Genomic DNA, 21,362 nt, shown 5'->3' with positions numbered 1-21,362 from the left:
TGATAATAATGTGTGCTCTGTTCCAGAACACAAACCGGGTCGCATCCACTTGCCCTTCTTAGGTACTTGCTACTTGACTTACCTTGTTGGACTACTTTGATTTAGTACTTGCTACTTGATTTGCATGAATCAAGTACTCGTTCAATCAATTACTAGGAGAAAAAATTAATACTTGCAAACTACGTACTAGACTCGGCTTGTTACTTGCAAAAATCAAAGACTTGTTTATATAATGCTTAAACTTTCAAGTATTTAAACAAAATTACATGAAACAAGTATTTTTTTTAGAGTAACAAGTACTTTTTTACAAGAAACAAGTATTTCTTAATGAGTAACTACTACTTTTTGAATAGTAATAAATTTTTTTAAATGAGTAATAAGTATTTTCAACCGAGTATTAAGTATTTTGTGGAATAAGCAATGAGTTACAAGTAATATCAAGATGGGTAATAAAAAGTAAGGATAATTGATACTTGATTTGAACTTGCAAGTAATAAAATTTGTTGATTTGCTACTTGACTTGAGAACTCCAAGTATTTGATTTTTCAAGACGAGTACGAAGTAAGTAATGAATACAAACCAAGTAAAAGGTAATCATGCCCAGTCCTACAACGTATCCATAAAACGTTTCTAACCGGCGAAGTGAGAACTATGGTTTCAAACATCAGACTAAAATTGAATGTGATGGTTAAATTTAGTGGAACCAAATATACAAACGCTATCTAAAATTAAGAAGTATGTCAGTTATAGCAGATAGACAAAAAAAACGCTATCCTCTATTGCTATTAAATCTTTTTTTCTTGTAGTGCGAACCATTCTGTTTACAAGTAGTAAGAGAATTACGAAGCTGCTGGATTCAAGTTTCACTTTTGATAGAAAATTGTTTCTTGATAATATCCCAAAGCTCCTTTGCCACTTCTCGTGTTGATATCAAAGAACGGTGTTTAGGTTCAATAGTCTGCTTGATCCAACCAACCAGTAGGTGATTATTGGCAATCCAATCTTCGATATAAGAGGAGTCAGCAACCGTCTTAGGTATAGATCCGTCAAAGAAGCCTAAATTTTTACGCGAACTGATAGCATCCGTAGATTAATAGCCCATTCATCATAGTTGTTTCCATTGAGAAGAGGATGGGAGATTACTGCTCCAGGATTATCTCCAGAAGATAAGTCGTAAGGTGAAATAGTTTTGCGTTTCGGATCGTCCGTGATTGTATGTCAAACAAAACAGAGAAGAATACCAGGTAAAAGAAGAAAAGGAGAAGTATGAGTATAAGAGGCTGAGCGGCCCCATAAACAATAATCCTCTATAAAAAGCCTAATCACCGCCTAGCAATTTTTAGAACATTGATATATATATCATAGCTATGGTATGCTTATGTAATTACACTAAAGATTCTATAATTGATTGGTACTATGATATTTTATTATTTTATAAAAACTTTCCTTTTTAGATTGTTCTATTTTAGAATATATATTTATATAAGTTGAGAACATAGTTGATTTTACCCTATACACATTAATTACATTTTATAAATTCAACTTTCATATTGCTTTTATTATATTATTTAGTGTATAGAAAAAATGTATTATATAATTTAAATGTGGTTTTAGATATAAATTTATATTATCAAAATATATTGATGTATTAAAAATAGAAATAATTCCATTTGAAGTATAAAACAATTATACGGTATTCCGGTTGTACATATTTAAATTGCATATATATAAATTATTAATATATTATTGTAATGGGATTATATATTTACATAGGATTTTCTAAAAAAAAAATATTTTATCAATTTATATCATATTTTGAACCGGCCCAACTCTAGACCAAAGGAATTTATTAACCTATAGTGCTTATTAATTTATAAAATATTAATTTATAGATTTTGTACTGTAATGGACTAAGTAATTACTATTATTTGCATATAAAGTATTTTTAATATTATTATATGTAAGTTAATGTGATGTATAAGTATGGTAACTTATAGGTAATTCGATCCATACATTAAATGAAAATAATATTTAAAGGATTTTCTGTGAAAGTATATTTAATTTCCCTAAGTTTTAGGATGTATAATTGAGAATATATTCACCAAATATTTTAAACTTGGTCACAAAATATATAGGAATTATTTTTGTTAGTTAATATATACTAAGGGAATATTTTCCTCTATAGAGCATGTTAACCTTGTATTTCACGATGTTTTAATAAATTTCGAGACGATACTTTCACAAGAAGCTAAATTATAAAGACTTCACTTCTTCCAATAACCGGCCACAATTGTTTTCTAAACGGTTCGGTTTAATTGGGATCAAAATCATACAATTACAAAAAAAAATCTAAACCATGCTGTAACGTTAACAATGTGCTTCCTTTAGATTGGCGTTTAGGTGATACATCTAAGCATGAACTTGTTTGATAAATTGCAATAATATATTAACATTAACCTCATGTTGATCAAATGCTAGATACTAATAGATTATGTTCTTGGACAGTTTGTAGATAATTATGTAAGCATGATAAGAAAGTATCTAAAAGAATTATAACACATAGTGTACTGGGGCAGTTGTTGAGAAGTTAAAATTTCTCAAATGCAGTTGCTAATAATATTCCACGTACTTTGTTTTAGAAGTATAATTCATGTACATGGCAGTCGGTTATATGAGGAATATATAAACTTAAACAGAACTTCCTTAATGAGATTGCATATATTTTATTGTTTACTTCTTGCTATTTGCAGAATGTTCTTGTTCATGGGTGAGGAATGTATATGAAACTTGGGTACTGTACTCAGATAAAATTCAGTTACTTTCTAAGAACTTTGAGCATCTTTCACCAATGGCACTCTCTATATGAATTGGTTTTGATAATGTTATTATATAGAGACCATAGCAACAGTGCCGGTCTTGAGTTTTGAAAGACCAGAAGCGAAAGAGATATGGACTGCTTTTCGTATAAAAAACTTGAACGTATATATGAAAAAAAAACTAATGTCAAACAAAGATATAAATGTTCAAAAGTATTTGAAAGATGAAAATACATTAGACTTCGAAAATAATTCTTCTTGCGGTCTTATTAGCAAACTCATTCATCAAACTTGTGTAGTCCAATTTTTTAGCCATCTTCTTTTCAATCGATATGATCGCCAAATTATTTAACATACTTTAATATGGAACCAGCCGTTGAATTTGTTAGTGCTTCTTGTTTCTTTTTTCTCTTATTTTTACTGCGCTTACTTTCTTATTTTTTATTCGTTTTGAAGACATTGAATTAGAAAAAATATATGTAAATAAATATCCCGTTATACAAAATTAAGATGCAGCTAACAGAAGATAACAAATTGGTGAACATTTAACAAACCTCAATTGTTGCTGATCGAAGTTTTTCAAATCAAAACTCAGAGAAACCAATGAATAAGAAAAACATGAGTTTATGACTTTTTTTGAATAAGAGGAAAAAGATATGTTGTTAAAAAGAAGAAGAGAAGAACAAGATAATACGATGATGATGACTGTGAACTAGCGAAGTTATTAGGTTTTCGTTTGTGTTTTTTTTTTCTCTTTTAGATTAATTCAATAATAGATAATTACTCTGTATATAATAAGATTATTACTAAGTAAAGATATTTTATTTCCTTATTTACAGAAAACATAAAAGAAATATTCCTTAAATAAATATCTTTTCGGAAATAACCAGAAAACAATATTGGCATAGACCGCGTACCATCGAACATGAATCTCATAGGACGATTCAGAGTGGTGCAGCCAGGCGTCTATTCTCATATGGTGGTAGAATTGTCGGCTGTAAAATCGTCTTTGTAATATTCTCATCGTTGTAATAGCATAATTAAATCGATAATAATCGATCCAGACGTTAAAAAAAACATTTATTCAAATTCAATTCTAGTGATGCCACATAAGCAAAATGGTGTGATTAAGAGTTGACACATAAGCAAGTTCATGTTGTAATTAATACAAAATTGAGGTTATAACTTTTTACAAAGATTCTCAAATAATATGTAGGGGATTTCATGGACTATAAGGTCATATATTTATACAATACAAAAGATCCTAGATCTTGTGAGATAAGGCAAGAGTACATATTTGCATATATCTATTTAGAAAATCTAACTTATTCCAATACAATTGTTCCAAATCAGTTCAAGCTTGTTCAAGGTTGTTCTTCAACAAAAGATGTTTGAGATACACTTGTAAATTTACTATGAAGTTGTGTGTACAGTTATGTGAACGAGGCTTGATTATTTAGCATCTCAATTCTAGCCTAATAATGTCTAAATATGAATCAGTTACAATATTCAGCTCAACACAAAATTCAATTGCTAATGAAGTGATAATGCTTGCTAAAAGTACAAAGATAAGAAGTTAGTCAAGAAACTGATCTGGTGTTTTCCAAAGAAATTTGCTAAGCACTGAGAGCACCTTCAACCGAAGATGGGGTTATCAAAAGAATGATTAGATGCTAATTAAAGTTAAAATGGTCAAATTATTTTTTAAATTTTAGATTCTCATCAAATAAGTTGTCAAAAAATTTCATTTAAATTTTTATAGAATATGCATTTAAGGTTTTTGAGAATCTCTTCTATCATTTTAGCATTAGTTAGCATATAATCACTTTAGAACTCAATTCTCATATCATGGATGGAGTTGCTCTGAAATTGGGCATCAATACTTACGAGATGAAGTTCTCAATTTATGACTTGGTTGGTTTTTTGTTGTTTTTTTTTTATGAAGTTTTAAATTTATTGATCATCACAAAAGAATATATATACAGATATAAGGAGTTTAGAGTTTGAATGTTAAAAGAAAACTTTAAACTGAAACATGTGCTGCAAACATCTAGTCATCAGGCCATGTAACTTCGGATTGGTGGAGTACTTAGTTGAAGTGATACGATTTCGAACCGTCTTGTCGATCAACTTAGCAAGCTGCTCGACTGTCTTATTGCTGGTATGGTGCCTCCTTTCGTTATGCTCGCGCCAAATGTAGTAGATGGTGACTTGCAGGACCAGTCGTAAAAGGATGTATGTGAGACGATCGTAGGACCTTATCGACAGTCTAGACAGCGTAGTGGTCCAGTCTGGATCAGGATCGATCCCAAACAGATTACCAGCCATCTTCAGTCAGAGAGTGAAAGTATAGGGACACACAAAGTAGAGGTGATCCCTCGTCTCATCAGGTTCACCACAAAAAGAGGCAATGTTGCGGTTGACCCCATCGACTAGAGCGGTGACCAGTAGATAGTCTATCTCTAACTTCAAGCCAGGTGATGAAGGCGAATCGAGGCACCCAATCCACATACAGGTAAACCGTTTTACCTATTAAACAATTAGCTCACCTTTGTCTACCTATAGAAATAACAAATTGTGAAAGGCTTGGCTATAATAAAATAAAACAACTATCATTGGTGGGGTATACTCATAACTCTAACTAATTTTAGCGAGCAAAAATCATATTGGTATAACATAACTATCAAAAACTGTAGATAAAAATATTCTAATGATTAAAACGGAAATATAACAAATTAAAATGGTATTAGAGATATATTGGGCCGGAAGATATGTATCTTACAAACCAAGTTTGTGTGGTATCAGAGCATTCGATTCTTGTTGATCAAAACTAAAGCTTCTGCGTTGATAATGGTAGTCATCGGTGGTGTTGACGATGATGACGGAGACGATCAAGATGATGATGATGACGATGTGGAGCTGTCATGAAGTCAAACGATTTCATGTTTTTCTTTTTCAGTTTTCTATTTTTTTGGGTTTGATTTTGACCTAAAGTTTCTGGTTTTGGGTTTTATTACTTCAGATATTTTTTTTCTTATGGGTTTGGTTGGTCGACAGGTTATTGAAAAAAGGGGGTCTTTAAAGGTTCTCACGGTTGTTTATTGTTTTATGAGATTTATTCTATAGTTTAGAATATTTCAAAGTGTTATTTTCTCATAGTTTGAGATTTATTGGTTATAATTTAAGCATTACGGGGGAGTTCTAGTTGAACGTTCATATTCTTTTTAAGTCAGTTTTTAGTCCGGTTTATGGACTGTCCAAGTTAAGGACAATTGTTTTTGGAGCTGCAGTTGCGCCCATGGGATGTATTCCCATTGTTAAGACCAAAGAAAAGCTGAAGTTTTCATCCTTCTTGTCTAAGTTGAAGTTTATTCTCGAAGGAATCTACTGATTTGTTTTCCTCGACATAGTATTCACGACATACGTGGTCTGCTTTATGATTGCAGATTTGCGTGTTGCATTCCACGTTTGTCGTGCGGAGGAGTATTACATATCTTCCGGCCCAACATATCTCTAATAAATGGCATTCAAGCAAATATAGAAGAATTTGAACGGAAATGAAATATTAGTAGAATGGATAAGTGATTTTTAATAAAGAAATACTTGGGTTCACCCCTAGAGTGAACCTTTAGGTACCTTTAGGTTCACCCAACCAATATGATTTCATTATTTCATATTCAGTATCTTTTAAAAAAAGGAAACAAAATATTGTCAAGTTTTATTATATTTTTAAAATAAAAAATAAATAGAAAATAATAGTAGTCGCAAAAAAAAATTTATATTTAAAATACCGTCAGCAAAACACTAAACCCTAAATCATAAACCTTAAATCCATGGTAAACCCTTGGATAAATCTTAAATCTTTGGATTTTTTTTTAAATATTTTTAACAAAATCAGCAAAACACTAAACCCTAAACCCTAAATACTAAACCCTAAACCCTTGGGTAAATCATAAATACTAAATCCTAAACCCTTAGGTAAACCCTAAATCTTAAACCCTAAACCCCTGGGTAAACTCTAAACCATTGGGTAAATCATAAATACTAAACTCTAAACCCTTGGATAAATCATAAAGGTTTATGATTTACCCAAGGGTTTAGGGTTTACCCAGGGATTTAGGGTTTAAGATTTACGGTTTAGAGTTTAGTGTTTGGCTGATGGTATTAAAAATATATTTTTTTAAATGTATTTTTGTTTGCAATTAATATTAATTTTATTAGTTTTATTTTTTAGTTTAAAAATATTAATATAATTTGACAATATTTTGTTTCCTTTTTTAAGAGATACTGAATATAAAATAACGAAATTATATTGGTTGGGTGAACCTAAAGGTTCACTCTAGGGGTGAACCCAAGAATTTCTCTTTTTAATATTGATGATTTTATAATCTAAAAAATCTAATGAAAAATGTGTCTAATATGTGTATGTCTAGAATCTTCACTATATCTTTTTGTTTCATCTTATTTACATAAGTTGAAATCATGTTAAACGTTTAAGTCTATTTCAGTTGATTTGATATTGATTTAAACAGATTCGATTCTTACGAATAAAAATACTTTAATTATTGTATTTTTTTTTTTTTTTTTTTTTTTTTTTTTGCCCAAAAAAAAAAAATTATTGTATTTTTTAATAGATCATTGGTTTATTCATTCATTTATTCACGAGTCGACTTTAATTCAACTTATTTTATAATGTCTTTAACTTGTTTCTCTTTCTTTGAATTATGGTTTATTGAACTTTAATAAGTTAGGGATTAACACCACAACACAGATAGGTACACTAAGAAGAAAATGAAAAATGACGAAAAGTTGGTCCAACGACATATACCGATATCAAGCTTTAAATAATCAATGACGTGTGTTGACAAAATATACAACAGTTAAATAGCGTAATTATTCATTAGCAATCGATTAAATATGTTTTACACATAGTTTGAATATTCAACACATACGACTTCAGGCCCCACATTGACGACTTACACGTTGACTATTGCCATTTCTGAGGTCGAGAAGGAGAGTTACCTGCCACCTTTATACTACAATAAATCATTTAAAACCCCCATTTTTATTATTTTCCGAGGAAAATAAATTTGACTAGAATTTTTTTTTTTTTAAATTTGGTAAAGAAATTGACTTGAAAGAAAGCTCATCATAATACCAAAAGAGGAGCTTCTTAGCTTCCTCCTCCTCCTCCACGATCCTTCCTCCGATTGCCTAATCTCTCAGTTTCGTATCAAAAACTCTCTTTTGATTTCTTTTGATCTCTTTCTCTTACAAAGTCTCCAACTTTTTTTTTTCTTTTTAACAAACTTTCCGAGATCTCGGCGGAGGAGGAGTAGTGAAGAAACCGCCGCCATGGTTTCGCACTCAAGCTGTAGAATTATGCTTATGGGTCTGATTATTATGGCGATTTCGAGCTGGGTCTCGGATAAAGTCCAAGCCTTTGGCGAATTCGGGTTCGAATTTCACCACCGTTTCTCGGATCGGGTCGTTGGGGCTTTGCCCGGAGATGGGTTGCTGCCTACTCGAGGCTCGTCTCAGTATTACAGAGTGATGGCTCATCGAGATAGAGTGATCAGAGGGCGTAGGCTCGCCACCGAGGATCAGTCCCTCGTCAGTTTCGCTGACGGCAATGAAACTGTTCGTGTGGACGCCCTTGGATTGTAAAAAGTTTCCTCCTTTACCTGTGATTGTTGTGAGACTTGGAAGGTGTTTGTGTTTGAATTGTTGTTGTTTTTTTTGTGCAGTTTGCATTACGCGAATGTGACGGTCGGGACGCCGTCTGATTGGTTTCTGGTTGCTTTAGACACTGGAAGTGACTTGTTTTGGTTGCCCTGTGACTGTACCAATTGTGTCCGTCAACTCAAAGCGCCTGGTGGCTCGGTAATGTTTCCTTTTTTGCTTATTTATCTTCCAGTTCCTAACCCGAACCGAAAATAGGTCAGAAAATAGGTCAGGTAGTAAATAGAACCGAAAATAGGTCAGGTAGTAAATAGTATTAGACACAAAGTGTCCCACATCCGTAGCTGGAAAAGATACTAAGCATTATATAAGATAATGGGTCACACCTCTTATCGGTTTTAAGTTGGAAGTCCATCTAGCTTAACAAATAGATCCTCTAGCCCTATATCCGAACCACCCAAAATACCCGAACTGAACCTATACCTGAGATGCCAAGGCCTAGTTGATATGTTCTAATTTGAGACTTCAGTTTATCGAGATAAAGATGTACTATAGGATAGAAATCTGACATAGGCAGCTCTTGGTTGACCAAGTCTTCAAACGCTGACACTTCTCTACTACAATGAACTAGTCTCAAAAGAATAGTTGTTTCTAATGTGCTGTCTCTTTAGACTTTTTCAAATTGTTGTTAGGTTCCTAAAATGCGTTTTTTCTTCTTCTCTTTCTGTTGAACAGAGCTTGGAGCTCAATATTTATAGCCCTAATGCATCTTCAACAAGTTCCAAAGTTCCTTGTAATAGCTCTCTATGCACAAGAGGTGATCGATGCGCTTCCCCAAATAGTAACTGCCCATACCAGATACGGTATCTTTCAAACGGCACCTCTTCTACTGGAGTCTTGGTTGAAGATGTGATTCACTTAGTTTCTAATGAGAAAAACTCCAAAGCTATTCCCGCTCGCGTTACCTTGGGGTAAGTAATATCATAGAACTTTTCATGTTTCTCCATTGTGTCCCAAGACTTAAGTCATTTTGCTGGAGCAGATGTGGTCAAGTTCAGACCGGTGTGTTCCATGATGGTGCAGCTCCAAACGGTCTTTTCGGGCTTGGCTTAGAAGACATATCGGTTCCAAGCGTATTAGCAAAGGAACGTATCGCAGCTAACTCGTTCTCAATGTGTTTTGGAAACGATGGAGCTGGTAGGATCAGTTTTGGGGATAGAGGTAGCGTTGACCAACGAGAAACACCATTGAACATAAGACAACCACAGTAAGCAAAAGCTGTCATTAATGCTTTTTAACCAAACTCTTGATATATACTTCTGCTTACCATATTGTTTTTTTTTTACTGTTAACTAGTCCTACTTACAACATCACCGTCACTCAAATAAGCGTCGGAGGAAACACCGGCGATCTTGAATTTGATGCTGTTTTCGACTCAGGAACCTCCTTCACTTATCTGACTTCTGAAGCTTACACGCTTATTTCAGAAAGTGTAAGCCTTCATCTTGATCTTGATTTGGTAGTTACATGGGGGTAATAAACCTGATATGATTTTGCAGTTTAACTCTCTAGCTTTGGACAAACGTTATCAGACTGACTCCGAGTTGCCTTTTGAGTACTGTTATGCATTAAGGTTGCCTCTCTACTCCACTCACTATCTCTCTGATTCTCTTTAAACTGTTCCTAATATAATATATACTAGACTTCGACCCGCACAACCGCGAGGATGTTTTGTTTTTTATTTATATTTACATAAAATAAAATTTGTGTTTACATCATTAGTGATATATAATATAAACATTAAGCATATTTTTAAAAGTGTATATGAATTATTTGAATACAATAGTGTTATTTTTAGTTGCTAATATAATATATATATATATTTGCAGTCCAGACAAAGACAGCTTCCAGTATCCAGCTGTGAATCTGACAATGAAAGGCGGGGGCTCATATCCTGTTTATCACCCTTTAGTAGTGATCCCCATGAAGGTTAGTTAGGCATCTCTGTTATTACAGCTCTGTTCCATCTCTGTCATTAGACTTAACCTTTTGGCTTCTCTGTTCTTATAATGTTTTCAGGACACAGATGTCTACTGTTTAGGCGTCATGAAGATCGAAGACATTAGCATCATCGGACGTTAGTATCAAATTCAAATCATGTTTGTCTTTCTAAACCACACAATGCAAGATCTTTATTGAATTTCTTGGTTTCTTTACATTTTGTAGAGAACTTCATGACTGGCTATCGTGTAGTCTTTGATCGTGAGAAACTGATTCTTGGCTGGAAAGAATCTGATTGTGAGTTTTTTTTTTTTTTATCAACTAGAGCATATTTATTTATCTTTTTTTACCTTTCTAATCTGACTTACTTTCATGGATAAGGTTACACCAGTGAGACCTCGGCTAGGGCGCTTCCATCGAACCGTTCATCTTCATTGGCTAGACCGCCAGCTTCTTCGTTTGAGCCAGAGGCCACCAACATACCATCTCAAAGACCAAGCACGTCGTCTTCCTCTTATTATTCTCTCTCGCTCTCTATTTCATTCTTCTACTTCTCAGTTTTGGTCTTCCTTTGATTATACAATATTATACATATATATATATATATATATATATATATACGTAGCCATCTGGTGCTACACACGAATTTATATTCTTTAGAAGATTAAATCACCAGCAAATATTGCACTACAGTTGTACTTTTTGTTCCGTGTTATATATGATAATTTATTTATTTACTCTCTTTTTCTTAAACACAATTATCTTTTTTCTTTTGAAACACAATTATTTAAGAGTTATTAACACATATGGTCACAATAATTACCCATTTCGTACTTGTGATGTATATATTTATGATATGAATGGGGAGGATACATACAAGCTACATGAATCGAATGGATTACAAAACACTGTTTCTCAGTGGATCTAGATTACATAATTCTTAATCCTAAATATGTTGTTTAAGTTCTTTTGTATAATAATTTTTCTAATACTAATTTTGTAATCCTTAATTGATTTTAGTGAAATTTGTTTTTGACAAAAAGTAGTGTTTGTTGCACGCTACAGCATTGTGATGTGTTTGTTATATTTTTAGACATAATCTACCTTATGTTACAAATTAGGACTAACCATTTCATCCCAAATTCATCACACCATGGTAAATGTAGTCACAATTATCTCACAGTTACAATACTAACCATGATGAAAATTGATTACGTTTACTTCGCCACAATACTAATTTGTGAACTTACAATTTTAGTCAGATGTAACAGATTTGTGACTTGATTTGTGACTAATAGTTTTTGGTGTCAAAATTTCGTCCCAATAACTCTACCTTTTTGTAGTGTATGCATAGCTATACGTGGAATAAGACTGAAACAGAAACGACCAAAGATACTATATACTCCCTCTGTTTTTTAAAGATGTATGTTTTAAGAATTTTTTTGTTTCAAAAAGATGTATTTTTCATATTTTCAATGTAATTTTTGTCAACTAATTATGAATAATTGTGAATCTCAAAAACATTAATTGCATTTCTTAAAATTTTATTGGTTTAGAAATATAGGAAATATAAAATAAGCACTAATAAGTAAATTTTAATATGTTTTATTAAAAAGTGTGAATCTCAAAACATGTATTATTTAAAAACAGAGGGAGTAGCTTTCTTCTCCATCCGACGGTTAGCATTGACTTGAATCTTTAACCTCATACTTCTTGCTTTCTTTCTTTTTTACTCCTTTGCAAGTTTTAGTGTGGTAATAATAAGGACATTATTCTCAAATGAGACATAACCCTCTTCTTTTATTCTCCTATAACCCAAGTCAGTTTGTATGACCCATAAGATATTGATTTACGTTTATACCCTAAATAAAATAAATTAAAAATAAAATAAAAACAAAACTAAAATTGGTCGTCGTCCATTGTCGTCGACGGACGGATAGTTTCCTCCCCTTCTACCACCCTAGCTTGCTTCGTTCCCAATGGTTGAGCCATGTCGTAACCATCATGATAGCTTCCTCCGTTGTTTTCCTTGACGGATCCAGCTCTTCCAACTTCGTCTCCTCCGCGATCGAACCATCGTGAAAGTGGCTCAGCCCACGCCGGCTACAAGGACCCCGTGAAAATACGGCACCGTGGCGATCTCTGACTCCTCTGTCCATGGAACCCGACCTGCTCAACCCCGCGTCCGTCGTCTGTGTTGAAGCCAAGCTCGATCTCCTCCAATGGAGACTTCTTCAATATTTTCAAAACAGGCTCTCAAACTCTTGATTATTCACGAATGTGGCCTAACTATTAAAATTTTCAGATTGGTCCTCTTGATTTAGTCCCAAACATTTTAAATGAGAAGATCAGACCCTTCAAAATTGCATGATGGTCCCTTGTCTCTTGATGATTTTCAAATCAGCCACAGATTTTATAATTTGCATGAATAACTTCAGGATTTCGTCCCAAATTTCTCAAGTGTACATTTTAAACCTGTCAAATGCAAATGAACAAACAAATGCAATATTTACATATAAATGCATCCTAAAATGATTAAAATGAACTGAAAACAAATACTAAAATTAATAAAAATAGTGAAATATGATGATTTTTTGCTCTCTTAATTGTTCATTACAAACCCTATTATATGTCAATGGATGCATAAATACAAGATATACACCTAAATAAAATCTTAAATAATTACAATAGAATCTCGATAAATTTACTCGATAAATTAATAATCTCTATAAGTTAATAAATGTTGCCGATTCCAACTTGGAACGGTTCAAAATTTAACACAAATCAATAAAATAATAAGATAATGATTTTTTGAAAATTCTATGTAAATATATGACCCCATTAAAATTATAAATTAATAATTTATATATATACATATTTTATATAAGTAAGAATCTATTATTACATTGTTTGTTTTATATTCACAATGGAATTATATTTTTATTTTCTAAAACCACATTTAAGTTTTATGCAATATATATTATATACACCAAATAATATAATAAAATTAATATAAATGTTAATTTTTTAAAAAATAACAATAAATTTCTATACACTTAAGTCAAATATTTTTCTTATCTTAAAATAAAAAATATCTTAAAATAAGAACTTAAAATAAGAAATCTATATAAGGAAACTTTTGTAAATTAATATCTCTATAAATTAATAAAATTTCAAATTTCCAACATTATTAATTTATATTCGTACGTCTAGTATAACTATATGATGTAATACTAAGGCAACTAGTACAACTACATTATATACACGACGAATGAAATACTGGTACAACTGGTACAACTTCGTCAAATATTACATTTTAAAATTCCATTTGGCTTTCTATAATTAAATTACAACAGATTATACAAGTTGGAATGTCCTTAGAGTGGTCAATTCCTAATTATTTGAAGTTGTACCAATTTTTTTGGCAATTATTAGACAATCGCATAAGTTTCTTTGGTCTACCTTATACTTTAAAGGTTTGTTTACTAGTTTGTTCACTATATTTTTGGAAAACTTACACATAATATATTTTAGCAAAACTAATGATTCCTTTGTATGTGGTTCTATGCATTCAAGAATTCAAAGATTGTACAACTAAGGTATATATATTTTTAATGTTGTACAACTACACAATTCAAATTCTCTACCAAAATACAACTATAAACAAATTTGTACAACTCAAATTCTCGTACAACTATGTATCAGATTGTACAACTAAAATATTGGTACAACTAGTATAACTATATGATGTAATACTAGAACAACTAGTACAACTACATTATATACACGAGGAATGAAATACTGGTACAACTGGTAAAATTTCTTCAAATATAACATTTTAAAATTTCATTTGGCTTTCTATAATTAAATAACAACAGACTATACAAGTTGGAATGTCCTTAGAGTGGTCCATCCTAATTATTTGAAGTTTTACCAATTTTTTTTGCAATTATTAGACAATCACATAAGTTTCTTTGATCTACCTTATACTTTAAAGGTTTGTTTACTAGTTTGTTCACTATATTTTTGGAAAACTTACACATAATATATTTTAGCAAAACTAATGATTCCTTTGTATGTGGTTCTATGCATTTAAGAATTAAACGGCTGTACAACTGAGGTATATATATTTTTAATGTGGTACAACTACCCAATTCAAATTCTCTACCAAAATACAACTATGAATAAACTTGTACAACTCAAATTTTCGTACAACTATGTATTAGATTGTACAACTAAACTACTGGTACTACTACTTATTAATAAGTTTGTTATGTTTTTTTAGGTTTGTTATGTTTTAGTTAATACAACTTCTTCAATTAATTTTTTAAAAAATTATATTTAACCACCGACTAGCCAAGTTGGAAGATCCTTAGAATGGTACATCCTAACTATTGAAGTTTTACCAATTTTTCCGTATTTATTACAAAATCACATAAGTTTCCATCATCTACCTTATACTTTAGAGGTTTGTTTATTTGTTTGTTCACTATATTTTGAAAAACATACACATGATATATTTTAACAAAACTAATGATTCCATAGTGTGTGATTCTAGGTATTTAAGTATATACAAGTAGTACAACTGATGTATATTTATTTACTATTTGGTACAACTACATATTTCAAATTCTAGACCAAAATACAACTATGTACAAACTTGTACAACTCAAACCTCGGTACAACTATATATACAATTGTACAACTAAAATACTGGTACAACTACATGTTAATATATTTATCATGTTTTAGTTGTTTACCACATTTTAAATGCGCACCAAGTTTTAAATATGCACCACATTTTATTTAGTTTAGTTGTATCTGAGTAATTTTATCATAGTTAATCTAGTTATATTAGTTATATTAAAAAATTGAATTAAGCCTAATTGTTTTTTTAAATGTGCACTCACATATATATATATATATACACATGCATATTCAATATAAACATTTAGATTCACCTTAAATAATTTAAATGACTAAAAGTAAATGCTAAGATGTATTTAATTCATGAGATACTTGTATAAAAATGGTGTAATTTTCTATTTTATTCAAAATTATATTACTAGTAAAACTGGTAAAACTTTGTCATTTTAAAAATAAAATAAAAATGGATATTCTGTTTGTGACAACATACTTCAAACATATTTTATACGAACACAAAAAATGGTACAATTGATGCATTTATAATTTTCACGTGGTACAACTACGGTTTTGAACTTCATAGCCAACTATATCACTCATACATGATCCATCTTTCCTCTTTGTTGTATTATATGTACCAATTATTTCAGTCATACATGATCCATTTTTATAATTTTGTGTCTTATATGCTTTCTTTCTCTTGATGGAAATACAACAAACATATGCAAGTGTCACCATATTCTTCTTGTATATGTGTTTATAATTGGTCTATCTTTTATATTATTTCATATCTATATAAGAAATTTTATATTGAGGGGAGAAAATTAATACTCAATGTTAAAACAACACAACTCAAGTGCTAACACAATTAAACTAATAATACTACTTTCGTATCTAAACTAGTTGTACCACTTGGATTATTATTGTCGTAGTGCAGACACCAAACATGAATGCTTATGCATCTTTTTCAATTTTATAATCATTTTACATCATTTTTGCAGTATACTCTTTTTTTTTTTTGCAGTATACTCTTCTAAATGTTCTTTTACTGCAATTTTTCTGGCTCTTCATCAACTTTTTTGGGTTTTAGGAGCAAAAAGATGAAGATGCATTTTTTCCGGAAATGGTACAACTAGTATAACTAATACAACTTGTAAATAAATCATTATCCAACTCAAATATTATTGAAAAAAACTATTTATGTAATTTGACAAATGCAAGTGAGGAAAAATTAGACCAACATGTCTCATTGGTTCTACATCATTCTATTGATAGCATCATTCATATGCTGAAAATAAAAATCAAACTATTCATATTAATATATTTTTATGTGTTCTAGTTGTTCCAGTCATACTAGTTTTAGTTGTACCAGTTGTAGTTGAACTAGTTGTATTAGTTTGAGTTTTACTAGTTGTACTAGTTATAGTCGTACTAGTTGCACTAGTTAGAATTGTACTAGTGGTACTAGTATTACTCTGCGTTCTTCTTTATCATGACTTCATACATAAAAGATGAAATTTGATCTTGAATAAGATAAAATTGATTAAATATGATTATGGGTTGATCAATTTGAGATAGAAAAGAGAAAATCAGTAAATTATTGAAGAAATTTTTTGATTTTATTTCAAAGTAAAGAAGTGAAAGAAACATCAAAGGAGAAAGGGGAAAAGGAAGAAGAAGAATTAGGGTTAAATATCGGGTCGGGTTATGGGTCAAATTACGGGTCGGATTCTGGGTAAGACAGGAATGGCATCCATGCGTAAATATCTTGAAATCTTTAGGTTATTTAGTTATTTTACCTATTTTTGATTTAAATTTAAATAAAAAATAAAATAAAATATACATGGGGTCATAAAGAGAATAGTTGTAGTCCATGTGGGTCACGAGAGAATTTGATTCTAATAATAATTACAGGTACTATGTTGCCATCGTACGACCTAGAGACAAGCTATTGATAGACATCTGCATATCCAAAGTGAATGCATCTGATACGGTCAAAGATAACTCATGAGGCATTCTCGTTGTCCGTCAGTTCATACTCTTAAAAGATGAAAAAGATATGAAGATAAAAAGATAAAGTGACGGAAGTTTTCGGTCAGTCCGTATATTGACTGAGGTTGATGGATAATTCATATAACAGTATATACATTCCTAGAGCTACATGCATACGTAGACTGGTATATAGAAATTAAAATGGTACTTGTTGATCATGTTTGAAGTTAGTCTATTAGGTCAGAAAAGTTTGATATACGAAGAGAAACAAAGTTTGGCAAAGAGCAAGACATACATATGACATTTGTTGTACCATTCCGAGTTGTGATATTTGGAAAGGTTTAAGAAAATTGATTTGACTACTTATGCCACCAAAATAATTTACATTTTCCGTCATACATCTGTTTATAACTTCAGAGTTCAGCGTGATTGAGCTGGAGTAGTGGAAAGATGGATGACCTATCGGGAAGTGATCCGCGATAGCATACAGTGAAGCCGAAGCACGGGAAAAAGTCATGTGGTGATTGCAGGATCAGTAAACAATGATTTCAAGTCTTCGGAAAACTTGACGGACCGACCATTGGAATGAGATGGGGCCGAGAGAGCGGGTATGAGAGGCCCATTAGCCGTGGACGGTCGGAGGTGTTACAAATGGTATCAAAGCTGGTTAGCCATTTCGATTCTAACCCGAGAGACGTCTTGAGAATTGTCGTGGGACGCAACAAGGACGTTGAGTTCTTTAAGAGGGAGTGAATTGTAAAATCCCGAGTTGTGATATATAGAAAGCTTAACAGAATTAATTTGGCTACATATGTCACCAAAGTTTGGCAAAGAGCAAGACATACATATGAAATTTGTTGTACCATTATGATATCTGGAAAGGTTTAAGAAAATTGATTTGACTACTTATGCCACCAAAATGATTTACCTTTTCCGTCACACATCCGTTTAAAACTCTAGAGTTAAGCGTATTTGATCTGGAGTAGTGGAAGCATATGTGATCTACGAGAAGTGGTTCACGATAGCGTGCAATGAGATCAAAACACGGAGAAATGTCATGTGGTGATTGCAGGATCAATAAACAATGATTTCGAGTCTTCGAAAAAATTAATGAACCAACCGTTCTAACGGAATGGAGCTCACAGGCCGAGAAAGCAGGCGTGAGAGACCTATTAACCATAGCCAGTCGGGAGCGTTACATTTTTTCTATACGTAGGAGCTTACCACGTCACACTCATGCTTTGTCGTCTCGTGGACAATCCCGGTATTTTGGTATACAAATTTTAGATGTTCTTAATATTGGATTTGACCGAACTAGAACCGGTTCTTTTTGTTCGGTTCAGGTTCAAAATTTATTTGCACAAAAAGGTAACTAATATAGTCTTGCGTTAAATTAATAAAAAATAACAAGTGTTATTTTGTTTTGTAATAATCTAACTAACTCCATATGGAAAAGGAAACAATTTACGCAGAAAAAAACATCATAGAAATATCTTGTAAAGAGCAATCAATAAAAACATCAAAAATCGGCTTGATAAATAATTTTGGAAACAAAAGATATAAAGCCACTTTCATGTTTTGGTTTACTTTTAAAAGTTAAGCTTTATGATATAGAATCAGTTTTTTAGTTTTTGATCAAAAAATATAGAATCAGTTTTAAAACTTACTAGATTTTGATCCGCCCAACCGGACGGGTGTTTAATTTCGTTTATAGTTATATAACATTTCAACTATTTTAACTTCTAAATTTTAACTTCTAAGTTGGTATTATTATTGTTAAATAATATATGAGTTATAAATATTTTTTTTATTTTGAGATATAAAATATAATTTCTCTTATACGAACAGAGGATTTTATCACCCTGAAACAAAAATATATACAAAGATTAGTTCAATCCAACGATAAAAAATATTGAAATCCAAGTATAAATCATCTAACTCTTTCATCTGCGAAGATCAACTCAAGAGTATCTCCTCCATAGTTGGTCTTCTGTCTCCATGAATGAATTAGCTTTACTTGGATGCGCCAACCCTGTTTGTAGGGCTTGATGGCGTTAAGCATAGAAACACTGTTATTTGTAGACATGACTGAAGAAAATCGTTTAGGTGATGTGGAAGAATAGAGTAATAGTTTTGGTATATATAGATGTTTAACTTTTATGAATTGGAGAATGTATCATATTCCCTGTTGGGAAACGCGTTAGGCGTTAGGCGTTAGTCGGGCGGCAAGACTACGCCTAACGAGTTATCAAAAAATCGGAGAGTATTCGGAGACTACGCAGAACTACACGGAACCTAGTTTTAAATATAATTTTATATATTTATAATTTATTTAGCTATTTTTAAACATGATGTTGCAAGTTCTTAGACATAATTATATAATTTTTTATTAAAAACAATTAAACAGTCTCTTTTTGATTTGTTGAATCATTTAGATTATGGTTTGTTTGCTACGTTACAATCTCCAAATGCAGTATATATGTATTTTTTTTGGGTTTGAACAATGGTTTTGGATTTAATAGCTAATTGTTATTATTTGGTAATAATATTTATACAAACTCTGTTATTCAATAAAATAATCGAGAATGTTTTATGCAAGAAGAAAAAACTTTACGCAGAAATTAGGCGGAAATTAGGCATCAACTCGGGAATTAGGCGGGTCAACTCAGAAATTAGGCGGATCAACGCGGGTCAACGAATATATAGATACAACCAAAATAAAGAAATATACAGTCATGTGTGCATCAGAGATAAATAGATCTATTTCTCTATGAAAGAATTATATTTGGTCCATACAGTGTTGTCAATATGATTGTAACCCGTATCGAATAGAACATGCTGAGTAAAATCTTCTTCATGTAAAACCGGTTTGATTTAGATCGGGAAAATCGTACGGTTTTATGAAACCATGTGCTATGACTCGAATCTGTAGTCCTTACTGTATATAATTTAGACCTTACTGTATATATTTTTTGAATATCCCCTTGCATTATAGCTCTCGATTCTGTGAAAAGAAAAAACCAATCAAATCAGGGTCAGTTATCTTTCGCTCAACCAATACGCTGTTTCTATCAGAGAAGAGTTGGTTTCCATAACCTATACTATAATGTTATTCATATCTTAATATCACAACATGTGTTTATAATAATATGCAAAGATATATATATATATATTTGCATACTGTTTCACGGACCATATTTAACTGGAGGAGAGTACTTAACTATTATATCTATGCATATTGTTTCACTAGACATATTTAACTAGAGTACTTGAAGTTAGGTCAATCCCAAGTTATGATAAGGTGCTTACGGCTTTGTTACTGAACTGTATTGGATAAACAATAAGAGCATGATTAACCGTGAAACCCGTTTTGAGTTTCTAAATTTTTCTTTTTTTTATCTGATTAAAAAAAAATAAAAATTGAATTAATCGTGGACCGCCACGTATCGTGGGACCCGCAAAATAGTGTATGAACAGACCGAATTTGTTCTTTTACTCGCGATTTTTTTCTTTTGTTCTTTCAATTTGGTGAACCCTGATTCCCTCTAGAAACCCTTGTAAAGACCTGCGTTGCTGATGGTCTAAGTACGATAAAACCCTAGGATAAGACTACGAAGAAAAGAAAAATTAATTACCATTATCCTTTGGTTTTGTTTCGTGAAGGTGTAAAAAATAAAGAAAACACTACTAATATACGTAACTAAAGTGGCTGTATTGCATTAATTTTGTCAACTTGATCCAGTTTGACGATCAATTCCACTCTTTAGAGATGCATTATGACATAATGTAAGCAACACTATAAGACTATGAACGTTTCAAAACATATTTACCTAAAAGTAAATTTGAAAAAAACAGAAAAATTGGCTAAAAAGTAAAAACTAAAGCAAATATGACACTTGAAAGCGATCTAAAGTGTGTTGAATTGTGATATTAAAGTGAGACCAAAACCATGGCTTATTGGCCACCTTTTTAAAATCAAAAGGATCTCTTACCCACCAACTCCGGCTTTAAGGATCATGTAATTGCTAATATAATCAAATCTTGTAAATGTTGAAATGATTATCTTATGAGAAAAAGTCTGACGTCACAACTGTAGATTTATATAGCACCATCAACTTTTGGATTAAGCGAGAAAAGTCATCACATTAACTTATTTTTATTTTGTTCAAGAACAGTTACATCTTTGTCTCTTGTGCTGGAGGACCCAACCATAATAATACCAGAAAT

At 31.7% G+C, this 21,362-nt stretch overlaps 1 protein-coding gene across 1 annotated transcript; it reads left to right on the top strand.

Moving 5' to 3' along the window:
* The first annotated feature begins 7,930 nt into the window (after window positions 1-7,930).
* LOC108805635 (aspartyl protease family protein 1) lies at window positions 7,931-11,238 on the top strand. Its single transcript, XM_018577563.2, has 10 exons — window positions 7,931-8,479; window positions 8,564-8,699; window positions 9,234-9,469; window positions 9,541-9,765; window positions 9,855-9,990; window positions 10,058-10,131; window positions 10,388-10,487; window positions 10,578-10,635; window positions 10,725-10,796; window positions 10,881-11,238. The coding sequence occupies exons 1-10, from the start codon at window positions 8,172-8,174 to the stop codon at window positions 11,072-11,074; spliced, it is 1,539 nt and encodes a 512-aa protein (XP_018433065.1). The 5' UTR covers window positions 7,931-8,171; the 3' UTR covers window positions 11,075-11,238.
* Window positions 11,239-21,362: the final 10,124 nt, after the last annotated feature.

The sequence above is a fragment of the Raphanus sativus genome, chromosome 6, assembly GCF_000801105.2.
Source record: "Raphanus sativus cultivar WK10039 chromosome 6, ASM80110v3, whole genome shotgun sequence".
In the NCBI taxonomy this organism is placed as follows: Eukaryota; Viridiplantae; Streptophyta; class Magnoliopsida; order Brassicales; family Brassicaceae; genus Raphanus; species Raphanus sativus.
Note: the sequence above shows the minus strand (reverse complement) of the source record. Positions and strands in the feature narration are given on the sequence as shown.